This window comes from Mustela erminea, chromosome 5 (genome assembly GCF_009829155.1).
Source record: "Mustela erminea isolate mMusErm1 chromosome 5, mMusErm1.Pri, whole genome shotgun sequence".
In the NCBI taxonomy this organism is placed as follows: domain Eukaryota; kingdom Metazoa; phylum Chordata; class Mammalia; order Carnivora; family Mustelidae; genus Mustela; species Mustela erminea.
Genome location: NC_045618.1, coordinates 105,283,463 through 105,296,290, shown reverse-complemented (window position 1 = coordinate 105,296,290; position 12,828 = coordinate 105,283,463). Strand labels below are relative to the sequence as shown.

The window sequence follows — 12,828 nt, the reverse complement described above, 5'->3', positions numbered from 1 at the left end:
CGCGCAGCTCCACTTCCGGCGTACGAGGCGGTGACAATGGGAGCGGCGCGGGCGGCGCTGGGAGGCAGCTGACAGGCGTCTGCGGCTTCGCTTCATGGCCGCCCTCTCGCCCTGCCTGGGCTCTGTGGGGAGTGGGGGAGCCCGCGGCGTCCCCGAGCCAGAGCTGGCGAGCCAAGAGGGGACCTGTGCGCGGCGCCGCTGAGGCGCAGCATGTGAAGAAGAGACGGCTTCCAGTGCGAGGCGAGCGTCTCAGCCGGCCGGGATGGCTACGACGGCCGAGCTCTTCGAGGTGAGCCCCGGCGGCTCTTCGGGGAGTGGCCGGCCCGGGGTGCGGGCAGCGAGGTGGGCGGGCGGAGGGGAGGAAAGGTGCGAAAGGCGAGGGGTGGGGTGGCGGCTCCGGTGGCGGCGCGGGCGGAGCGTGAAATGGGGGAGGGGTGGCTTGGGGACCCGGGTGGGGAGGTGGGCAGGGAAGGGAACTGGAGTCCGAAAGGAGGAGGGCTGGTTTTGTCCGCAGGGCTGGAGGGGAGCCTCGGAGGTTTAGGGTTTGAAAGATGTACTCGGGATGAGAAGTGGGAAAGGCTGACTCAGGGCGCGGAGAGAAGAGCCTGCAGCCCCAGGTTGGGCGAGCCCCGTCTTGTCGCTTGGAACCTCGCGTAATATTCTAAGGGGACCACCTGAGATTGGGACGACTGGGGGCTTCTTGCTGTTGAGTAATTACAGTTATTCCATTAGTAAACGGTACAAGTGGCCCTCAGGTGCCTGCCAGTTTTCCTTCACATTCGAGAAGGTTGAAGTGTTTTTTTTAGGACAATAAAGGCCTACTTAGCCCTTCAGACTTAAGGGGGAGGCGAAATTGGAAATTAACATTTATGTTCGGGTCTCCAGGAATTTAAATGTATTTGAAAGCCATGTAACCGCAAGCTGGAGAATCCTTAGCGCCTGAGACAATGAGGATTCAAACGTGTTTTCTTGAACGTTTTCACTCCCTAAAACTTAAAATTTAATTTAGTGAAATTCAATATAAGAAGAAGCTATGATGTTTGAGATAAATAGAAGAGGAAAATTCTAATTGGACCACCAAACAATGAAACATACGAAGGATCTCTTTTTGTAAAAGAAATGAAAACAAAGATGTAAAGGAAAAGGAAGCAAAATCCCTTTCTGTGTGTGTGTTTCAAATTGAATAGCGAAAGTGTGATAAGTGAGAAGACTACAGTTCCGCAAGTGAGGATTGGATTCTTTTTCTGCTTGAGTCAGCAGGTTTTTGGCTTAAAATTTGAATGCCACAGTTTTTACAACAATTGGGAACTTTTCATTTGTTACTGTTACTATATTTTGGGTTCCTGTGAGCTCTTGGGTAGATAATGCTTTTGTTGAGAGGAATAACATACCATTGTTATAATAACTAATAATCAAATAGTAATTTGCGAGTGAACGATTATAATTACAAGAAAGAATTTGGAAATATTAATTGTATGTTTTCAGATGTGTTAAGAGGTATATTGTGTTAACTTCTCTAATTCCAAAATCGTGCCATCTGTTTATTGATTGATGCAGGAGCAGAGAGACACTCTTTTGTTAAAAGCTTTTACTGTGTGTTTCTGGGTAAGATTCTAAACAGTTCTGTAGTTCCTTGTTTTAACTTTCACATCTTATGAAGGTAGAAAGCTGTTTATGAAATTGAGATCTTTAATTTGCTAAATGAAATATGTGACCAGTCAGCTATTCATAGAAAACTTACTATTTTCTTACAGGGTTCATAAAGCATTAACCTGTGACTTAATGAATTCTGTATCTCAGACCATATTATGCATATTATGTCTATTTTTCTTTAGATGTTTGACCACATGACTCCACCTAACTTAACTGAAAATATATTTGATTTCTGCCCCCCCCAAGGGTAAAGGGGATATATGTGTGTGTTTGTGTGTGTGTGTGTATGACTGTGAAATAAATATATATTTGCTTTCTAAGATCATGCTATTTAGTAAAGTAATTGAACAAAATTAGGGTGTAATGTAGCTGAGTGACTTGTTATGTATAGCTGGTAATTGTCTTAACTGATCAGTGATAGAGACAGACCAGTCCTGTCTGCCAGAGGGTTCATAGGGCAACCTTAAACATGCTTATAGATCTTAAATCATGTGACCATCTCTTGTTGCTTCATCACATTTAAAAGCCCATTATGTTAAAAGTTATAACTAAATGTTAATAGTTACAATTAAGAAATGTATTTATCTTTTCAGCCTACAGTGCACTCTCTTCTTGGGTAAGCTTTCCTCCCTACGTGAAAAGTTGGTCTTTGCGTTAGAGTGAGGAGGAAAATAAAAAACAAACCTCAGTCATTGCTGCTATTTCCTGTTGCTACTGCCGCAGGATCTAGATTGTAGGACATGTCAGGGAGTGTCTTTTTCCCTTCCATTTCTTAGTCACAGCTGGAGAGCTGTAGGAAACAGTTCAGGATGTAGTCAGGATATTTTGTTTTTATGCATCCTGGTTTTAATGCATGATTAAGTTGAATTCTCCTTTCATTTCCACATTGAAAAAGAGGTTACATCAATACAAAATTATGCTTTGAATCCATGAAGTTTTTTAAGTGTTAACTCTACTTCTTTTAAAATCTTAGTGTTGGTCCTGTGAGACTTCCTTTTATAACGTAAGCACCCTCATATGACAAAATCAAACTCCAGAATATTTCTTCAGTTGGCAGAAATGCTAAAGTAATAGATGATTCAGTTACTTTAATAGTGTATATTCTAGAAATTGGCAAGAATACCTTCATAGTTTCAACCCTTGTTGACAAATTTTCTGAAAGATTCTATCTCCAGTGAGCTAAATTATTCCTTCAGGGTGGACATTGTAAACAGGCTTTCCCATGTGGTTTAGATTATGTTCCCTGCATATAAAAAAGTGGCTGGGGTAGTGAATTCTTCTGTTGTTATAAGTATTTCTTTCTTTTCTTACTGCACAATTGAGGACATTGTACTTCCCTCTCACTTGCTGTTTTTCTCTTCTGTCATTCCTGGAGTCTTCTTTTTGGGCAGGCTGCCTTTATGGTAGAGTCTATTGTTAACCAGGATCTATTACCCATTCATTCAACAAATATTTGTTTAATACCTATTAAGTTCAAGATAAGGCGCCAAGATTAATGAGGCTGCATGTCTCAAAAGCATGCCATAGAGTGCTTGCTTAGGCAGCACATATATCAAAGGCATGCCTTAGAAATAGTAATACTATGGAATGCGCTGCAAAAAATTGAAAATGGTTTAGAGACCAAGTAAGTTTTGGAAATGGGCATACCTTGCTTTCTGAGAGAGTTACATCATACCTTAATATATTAAAGGTTCTGAGAAGTTTATTTCCCAAACTAGTTGACCATGAGACGGTTATATTTTCTACTGCTTGTTAATTTTGTGAATTCCATGAAATGTACTTTGGACAATGTTGAGTTACATATAGAACCTGCCCTTATTATTAAATATGGAGAGAGAATGAAGATATATAACGGTTTACATTGGAAATAAACTTATAAATGGTGTTAAAGATAAAGTGTTATAGGAATTGAGAGAATGGGAAGATTACCTCCAGAAGTGGAAAGGATTAGGAAGTGGTATTTGAGTGATACAGTAAGGATCTGCTAGATTTGAGTTTGTACAGCTGGGTGGAAGGACTTTTTAATAAAGCAGACAATAAAATCCAAGACAAAAAAGGGAAGTAAGTGTAGATCCTTGAGGCAAGGGAAGAGTTCTACTTTGGCTGTAGTATAGCATGCATAAAGAAGAGGAATTGCATGTAAGGTAAATTGGGGGTTTAACTGTGGAGATCGAGATCCTAAATGCCAGGATTTGGAATTTAAGTGTTTTCTTTCTTGTTAAGTATAGGCGCCTTGATAATTTTATTTGAGGTCAGGTATTTTGAACATGGTAACAATGGTTGTTTGACCTCCAGATTAGAATTTAAATAGCCAAGAACACATTTTTGCACACAGATACATTTATGTTTCTTGAGTTTTCAAACTAAGTTACAAAATATTTAAACACAGTTACTGAAAAAAGATCTCTCTTGTTCAATTAACTAGGTAAATATATATTAACAAACATGAGATATCGGGACGCCTGGGTGGCTCAGTTGGTTGGACAACTGCCTTCGGCTCAGGTCATGATCCTGGAGTCCCGGGATCGAGTCCCGCATCGGGCTCCCAGCTCCATGGGGAGTCTGCCTCTCTCTCTGACCTTCTCCTCGTTCATGCTCTCTCTCACTGTCTCTCTCTCAAGTAAATAAATAAAATCTTTAAAAACAAAACAAAACAAAACAAAACAAAAAAAACCCACGAGATATATAAGTAAAGACTGCCCCCTTTACCTTCTGGTTGCTGAAATGCTACTTGTTTTAGCCATATTAGCTGTTAGGTAATTGTGGAACCTGGCTACTAATTAATTAATTATCATGTATTTGAGAAAATGTGTTCATTCAGCAAACATTTATTGAGTACTAGGGCAGAAGTCATCTCAAGTACTGGAGTTAAAGCATGGTTTAAGTTAAAAACCTAGTTGGGGGAGTGAAAGGAAAAGAACTCTGTCCTGTCAACACCAAGGCTAGTCTCCTTACTCTGACACCAGATATATGGGGATTTCACCTACAACATTTCTGTTTTCCAGCAGACACTGGGTGTTCTGTAATTCATTTCAGTTCTGACACGGTCTACTGGGAGTTACCTCAGAACCCAGAAGTTAAGGGCTCAGTACCATAAGTATGTCCCCATTTTAGATACCTGTTGCAGTCCAAGTTGTCACCTGTGCTTCTGACAGTCTAGCTATAAATTGGAGTTCTTAAGACTCCCTCTTCAGGTTCGATAATTTGCTGAAACAGCTCACAGAACTCAGGAAAATGGTTTACTAACTAGATTACTAGTTTATTTTAAAGGGATATGACTCAGGAACAACCAGATGGAAGAGATGCCTAGGGCAAGGATGGGGGAAAGAGTGTAGCACTTTCAAGCGCTCCCTGGGTGTACCACCCTCCCAGTACCTTGATGTATTCAGCAGCCTAGAAACTCTCTGAACCCCATACTTTAGGGATTTTTATGGAGGCTTCATCACATAGGAATTACCAGTTATTAACTTAGTTAACTCAGGAGTAGAGGGGCTTCTAATCATGTTTGATCTTTCTGGTGACCAGCCTCCATCCAGGAGCCCTATTGCTTCAGTAGAACAAAAGACACTTCTGTCACTCAGGAAATTACAAGATTTAGGAGTTCATGTAAGACATTACTATCAACTACATCACTTAGGAAATTACAAGGGTTTTAGGAGCTCTGTGTCAGGAGCCAGGGTCAAAGATCAAATATTAGAACAAAAGATGTTCCTAGCACATTTATCACTTAGGAAAAAACAAAGGCCTTAGGAGTTGAGTACAAAGACTAAAATATGTATTTCTTAAAATAAAGTATACATTTCTTATTATTTTATGGTATCACAGGGACACACATTAATAGATAAGACTGTTGTACAAGTACAGAATCTCTTCCTGGGATAATTAGGAAAGGTTTCATAAAGTAATGTCATATAAATTGGGTGTTGATAGGTGAGTAGAGACTTTTCAAGCAGATGGGCATTCCAAGGCAGAGACAGAAGTGACTGATTTTTAAGGTGTGGTGTGTTTAGGAAAGATAGGGTCTGAGTATGCATGCTTTAGGCATGTGGAGTGGTGGCCCATAGCAAGGCACTGAGACCACAGAGGCAGTTTGGTGGAATCTTCGAGAAGGCCTCCTTACAGGCTACGCTTATGGAAGCTGATACGACTTTTTGAGTGGGGAGAGAGGAGTGGAGAGGCAGATGATTTTAATGTTACTGTGAAGAATGGCTTTCAGTGGGGGAAAAGATTGATAGTTGGGAAAATAGAGGGTGTACCCAACCTGGCATAGTTCTTGTCTTGGTAGGTAGTCCAGAATTATCTATTGATTGATTAATTCAGGCAGGTGAAATTCAGTGGGGACAGAGAAGATAACAAATGTGGAATGACATTTTGAAGAAGAATCAAAAAATTTTGGTTACTGAGGAGTTAATTCCAAATTTTTGAAGTTGGGAAGTAACTGTGACAGAGAAAACAGGAAGGAACCTTTCAGGGGGAAGGAATAATGTATTTATTTTTTTTTAAAAACTACATTTTAAATTTTTAGTAAGATATTCTGGTGAAGAAGTCCAGAGGGCAGTGGGAAATATGAATTAGTAATTCAGAAGGAAACTACAGCTAGAGATACAAATTATCATGGGAGTTGTTATTCTTTATGGGTGGCAGTTAGATAGACTTAGGAATGGATGACATCTCTCAGCTTTGTCTATTACTATTTTGTGATCTTTGACAAGTTACCTAATCTTTTCATACCTTTTTCTTCTCTATAAAATGGGGATAGTAACAGTACCTACCTTAGAGGGTTATTTGCAAGATTAAATGAGTTGATAAATTTAAATGGCTTAGCAGAATGCCATAGAAGAGTAGTAGCTTTTTAAAATTATTGGTAAGTGGGTTGGGAAGAGGACTAGATTGAGAATAGTCAGGGAGAAAAAAATCTTCAAAGAAGACTAATAGGACATAATCCTAGAGGGAGGAGATAACAGTAGGAGAGAATAACAGAAAGGTGCTGTGGAAGGTTGTGTTTTTCAGGATGGCTGCAGATCTTAATTATCCTATAATGGGATGTTGATGCTGTGCCCACAGAGGGGTAGGGCCTGTGCTCCCTTCTTGAATCTAGGCAGGTCTATAACTATATCAGAAGTGTTGCTTATGTGATTTCCAAGGTTAGGTCATGAAAGTCGATGTGCTTGACCTTCTTTAGATTCCCCCTCTTAGAATCTAGCAACTACGCTACATAGCCCATTGGGAGAATCCAGGCTTTTGGTTGACTGAACTCCCAGACTACGATCAACATCAACTTGTTAACTTGAAAGTAGGTCTTCTAGCCCCAAGTTGAACTGCCTCAGCAGATGTGACATGAAACAGAGATGAGATTTCTCTGTTGAGTCCTACCCAAATAGCAGATTTGTGAACAAAGTCATCATCATTCTTATTTTAAGCCATTCATTTATTGGAGTGGTTATTATGTAGCAGTAAATGATTAGAACAGGGCTGATCAACTCCTTATCTACACCAAGATTTAGTAGACCTCTATCACTCTCCTTAGAGCGGTGGAGGTAGAGGCAGATGCTTAAAGAGTAGTGGGTTTACATTTGAGTATTTTGTAGTCTGAATTCTCTAATCAAACCAACCTGGTGGTGAACTTCTGAAATGAATAAGTCTTTAAGTTGAGGATCATTTATTGACTGTGTGTGTGTAATTAGTGTAAAATATTGAGCCCCTGGTGTGCTCAGGAGTTGAGTGATATACAGTTTAAAAATTTTTATAGGGGCGCCTGGGTGGCTCAGTGGGTTAAAGCCTCTACTTTCAGCTCAGGTCATGATCTCAGGGTCCTGGGATCGAGCCCCGCATCGAGCTCTCTGCTCAGCAAGGAGCCTGCTTCCTCCTCTCTCTCCGCCTGCCTCTCTGCCTACTTGTGATCTCTGTCTGTCAAATAAATAAATAAATAAATATTTGAAAATTTATATATATAAGATATTTTAAAAATGTATGCTAACTTTTCTGATGCTATTTTCTTTCCTTGGAATTGAAATATAAAAATAGTAGTAACAGAATGTAGTTAACTTTATCATATGTAGACATCTTGGCTTTCTAGGGATGTAATGAATCAAAAAAATAAATGATTCCAGGGCATCTGGGTGGCTCACGATTATTGAGCGTCCACATCTTAATTTCAGCTTGGGTTGGCGGGCTCTGCGCTCAGCAGGGAGTCTGCTTGGGATTCTTGCTCTCCCTCTCCCTTTGACCCCCCCCCACTTTAGCTCTCTAAAATGAATAAATCTGTAATAACTTTTTTTTTAAGTGAGCGAGTCCTTGGATCTATTTGCTTAATTTGATCCCAGAGGCATTTGTTAAGTGTGTGTAAATATATTTAATGTGTAAATTTGTAAATATATTTGATTTGAAATGCTAATGTAAGATTTGTTAGATACTTTAAGTGATAATTTTCATGGTGTTTATATAATTTTAAAAGACACCATAATAGAGTGGAAAAATACCTGATTTGAATACTGGTTTAATACCTTGACAAGATTTAAATTTCATTGCTTTAGTTACTTATATATAAAAATGAGATGAAGGGTCTAGAGTAAGGTGATATTTAATGACCATTCTAGCTTTAAACATTTTTTTAAATTTTATTTCTTTATTTTAGAGATATTTAGAGAGAGGGAGAGAACGAATGGGAGTGGAGCAGAGAGGAACAAGCCAACCCCACGCTAAGCACAGAGCCCAGCGTGGGGCTTGATCCCAAGACCCTGAGATCCCAAGACCTGAGCTGAAATCAAAGAATCAGACACTTATCCTACTGAGCCACCCAGGCACCCCTCTAGCTTTGCAAATTTTTTTTTTTAAAGATTTTATTTATTTCTTTAACAGAGAGAGAGGGAGAGAAACAGAGATCACAAGCAGGCAGAGAGGCAGGCAGAGAAAGGGGGAAGCAGGCTCCCCAGTGAGCAGAGAGCCTGACGTGGGGCTTGATCCCAGGACCTGAGATCATGACCTGAGCCAAAGGCAGAGGCTTTAACCCACTGAGCCACCCAGGCACCCCTAGTTTTGCAATTTTTAACCCTATTCTGTGGTTCTTTTGAGACTGTTATAAAAAAAAAAATACTATAACATTCTGTTACCTTTCTCTTTGGGGCATAGAAATCAGATATTACTTTACTGTCAGAAGTGAGATACATTCTATTCTGAAGAGAGATTTTGCATAAGAGAATCTAAAATATTTCATAAAATTCTTAAGTACCACCAATTAATCATCTTCAAAATAATTCTAATATGATTAATTGGCTAATTTTATCATAGTTTAAAGAGCTATCATGCCCTTCAAGTTGGAATGTTAAAATTGACTTTAGAAAAGTGGGGCACCTGGGTGCCTCATTCAGTTAAACTTCTGCCTTCAGCTCAGGTCATGATCCCAGAGTCCTGGGATGGAGCCCCATACTGGGACCCCTGCTCAGTGGAGAGACTGCTTCTCCCTCTGCCCCTCACTCAACTTTGTGCTCTTCTTTTCTCTCTCAAGTGCACACTGTCTCTCAAATAAATAAATAAAATCTTTAAAAAAATAAGTAAAATTATTCATCTTATAGTGTTGCAGATAATTTTCAAACTTACTTTGGCAGAGTTTGCCTTAGTTGCCATTTAAGTGTCTTAATGTGCTTTATCTTCCTACCTTTCTACTTCGCCAGACTGACACAAAATAAAGGGTTTATAGTGCTTTAAAGAAAAAAAACAATACTTACTAAACGTACTTCATCTCTTAATCCCCCATAAAACACAGTCTCTTGAAAAACAAATCAAATGAGGTTAAAAAGGAGAGGCTAAATGTAGTAAAATTTAGTTCCAGTGCCAGAATTGCATAAGGTTCATATTTGGTTTTTATTGAAATTTTGAGTTTTCCAAAATTGGGAATGCCTGTTATTTATTTTTGGAGTGTGGAGTGGTAGTACTGCCTTTGTGGTTTTGGATATGTGGATCAAGGCTTGATTTTTCAAGATCCTTTGCAGGAGATTTGGCCATGGCCCCAATTTAGCAAGTGTTTTGACTTACTGTGCATCTGTGGTGCTCAGTATTATTCTGTTGACCCCAGTTGGAAGCAAGAGAAATGTATGACAGATGCTATGCTTGGTTTCAATTTAAGTGAGGAGAAGAGTGAAACTTATAAAAGTTATTATAAAACAATAAATGATATAAGTGTCAGTATTGTTCTGTGTTGAGATTTGAATTTTTAAGTGTTGTTAGGGGTTTAAGTGAAAAAATCAGGGAAGGTCATGTAGGGATGGAGCTCTTCAAGGAGGAAATAGGAATTGAGCTGGGCTTTGAGTGAATATAAAAAGGTGTTTAGATTGTTGGAAGAGAAAGAATATCCTCGTGGGATGAGTTACCTGGCCACAGGTAAAGAGGCAGAGGTAGCATAGATGTGAAGAGAAGACTGGAATAGGCTGATGGTAATATGGCTGTTCATTTTGGAGGTAAAAGAAGTTGGATAGGAAGTGTAAGATAAGAACCTTAAAGGTGGATGTAAGAGTGTGAGCTTAGTAGCTTAGGAATTGCATAGGAAGTTTCTGACTAAAAGAAAGCAGTGTTTTAAAGATTAATTTGGCAGTGGTATGCACAATAAATGTAATAAAAATACTTTATAGGTAGTACTTGTGAACTCATGGGTTAGTGCTTTCATAGGACCCCGAAATACTTCCTTATGAAATCCTCTGAGCCTAATTTTTTTTTCATCTAGGCTAGGGGAAAATATTACAGTTTATTTTTAGTTTGTGGGTGGTTGTAACACATTGCATTCAATCTATTTTTGGGAAAGATACTTTAAGAAAACATAGAAGTTTAGTTTTATCAAAGAAACAATGTTAAATTAGGGATTTATGTTCCTCTCCAAGAGCATGATTTCTTAATTTTTAGTAGAAGTGACCACAAACTCCATGGTTTCCTTACAACTGGTAGCAGTTGTAAAAAATACAAAATCAGTTTAACAGACTGACACAATAATCAATTAATTAACGTTGAACTTAAAATGGTAGTGTTTTAGTCTGTGGTGCATACTTCTGAGGTTTTTGTTTTTTTGGGGACAATTTTTGCTTTTAATTACTGTAGTAAAGTAGAAGGTAAGGATGTAACTTAGGTTTGTGAAATTCTAAAAGATTTTTTGGGGGGAATTGTTGACAGGTGTCTTTGAGAATACTTTGGGGTGAGTTGGTCATTTGGAAGTCTTAAAATCTGTTAGTTTGGCTATCTTTCTTATTGTAAATGCCTTTGCAGCAAGGTTACATGTTAGAGAGCAAGTTCCTGGGATTTATTTGGTTTTATAAGCAGAAAGCATTTTGTTTTGTTTTGCTTTTTGCTTTTTTGGAACTTGCATTCCATTGAGAGCTGTAGCTGATTTATCTTAAACTCTTGTGATAATTCAGTTGTCTTTGAGGGTAAAACCTGTACTTTACTTCCAGGACACTGTTCTCTTCTGATTTTTCCTCCTCCCTCTACTGATCCTTCTTGCTTTTGTCTCTTTTGTTGGATCCTTTTCCTCCATCTATTTGAATGTTGTTGACATGTTCTTTTCTTTCCTAGATGTCATCTAGTTCTGAGATTTTAAATAAGTCTAAAATTATATCTAGCTCTAGTTCTTCCCTGTAATACAAACTTATTTTTCTCATTATGTGCTCTGCATTTTCTCTTACTGTATATCGAATAGATGTCCACAACAGATCATATGCAAAGCATAAGTTGTTTCCTCACTCCCTCTTTCCATCTTTTCCCAGTCTTGGTAAATGACACCACCCACCATTCACACAGTTAGTTATTCAGGCTGCAATCCTCCATGAGTAATCATAATTTCCTTTTTAAATTTCTCCCCATATCCAGTCCAGCAGTTTGTATGAATACATCCTTTAAAATGTCATGAATCCGATCATTCCTTAGTATCTTCACCATTGTCACTTTCATCTGAACTATTACCATATCTCTCAACTACCACAGTATTGCAGGTTGAGTTCTCTGAAAAGCAGACTTTGAGACAGAGTTTAGTGTGCAGAATATTTACTAGGAGGAACCCTTGGAATGAATATCCGTGAAGGGACAAGGTTAGGATGCAGGATTGGGCCTGTGGATAAAGAGAGCTATGGTGCTGGCCGCGTGACGGTGTTATTGGCCCCAGTGGGGGGTTCTGGAACAAAAATGAACTGTCAGAGTTGTCCTGCTTTGAACCAAAGTGGTCAGGCCTTTATAAAAAAATCCCTATCTTAGGTATTGCTAGATCACACTGGGAAAAGTATGACATTGAGTGAATTGGTTCTCTGCCACTGAAGTGATCCCTGAAAATACTGCCGGCTGAAAGCTCTCTGCTGATAGCACCACACTGCTAGCTGCTAGAACAAGACCTTTCTTGAAGGGAGATCTGGATGACATATCACTATGTCTACCACAAACCACTCCTGTGCCACTAGACTCCACCTTTTCCTATACACTTGGGAAGCAGCTCCTCTCACGTTCCAATTGGGGGGAAAATTAGGAGGTTAGTGGGGTGAACTATGGCTCCCACTATTGTGGCGGGTTTCAGGTTACAACTGATACTCATTTCTCTAGTCTCTGTTTCCCTTCTCTAGTCTCCATTCTAATACTCCCTTACCTTCAGCTAAATGCCTCTGCTAATCTTGGTGGCTTTACTGGTTACCATGCCCTTCTTAGGCCAGGGTTGCTGTGCTTGTTTGTGTACTTTCAGAATTGGTCAAAAGAGTACCAAGAGATCTCCATGAAGAGATCTGTGTGTCACAAATATTGTTCCTGCACCTATGATGTAATAGCAGCCCTACCTCCTGATTAGAATCAGTTGCCTCTGCCAAAGATAGTCATTCCTCTTCTTGCCTTTATCCACTGGATGTAAGCAGCTGAAGTGCCCAGGCAGCACTCATAGTTATTGTTTCATGGGACTTTTATTTTATTCCCAGGTGAAGAGATCTTTGCCTTTGGAGATCAGACCTCTCTCTAGACCCCAAAATTGTAGGACTAGAAAGCACAAATTGAGAGTCATTATAAGCAGGACCACTTCTGCTTTTGTGCATTGTTCTCAGACTTATGTTTTTCCTGTGGGAACACAGCATGATATAAAGGTTTTAAATTCAGAATGTATACTGCCTTTTGGAGAATAGTGCTCCATCTTTATACGTATTGTCTCTGAACTTCAGCTGTGCC

The 12,828-nt window shown here is 39.4% G+C and overlaps 1 protein-coding gene across 2 annotated transcripts in view; it reads left to right on the top strand.

The window, feature by feature from the left end:
* Positions 1-17: 17 nt before the first annotated feature.
* Positions 18-12,828, top strand: part of EXOC5 (exocyst complex component 5) — a 61,588-nt gene continuing 48,777 nt past the window's right edge. Inside the window, exon 1 of one of the 2 annotated variants that reach the window (XM_032344311.1) lies at positions 18-289. In XM_032344311.1, coding sequence (XP_032200202.1) covers positions 263-289 — 27 coding nt within the window. In that variant the 5' untranslated portion in view covers positions 18-262. The remainder of the gene's footprint in view (positions 290-12,828) is intronic. The other variant, XM_032344310.1, reaches the window with a different exon arrangement.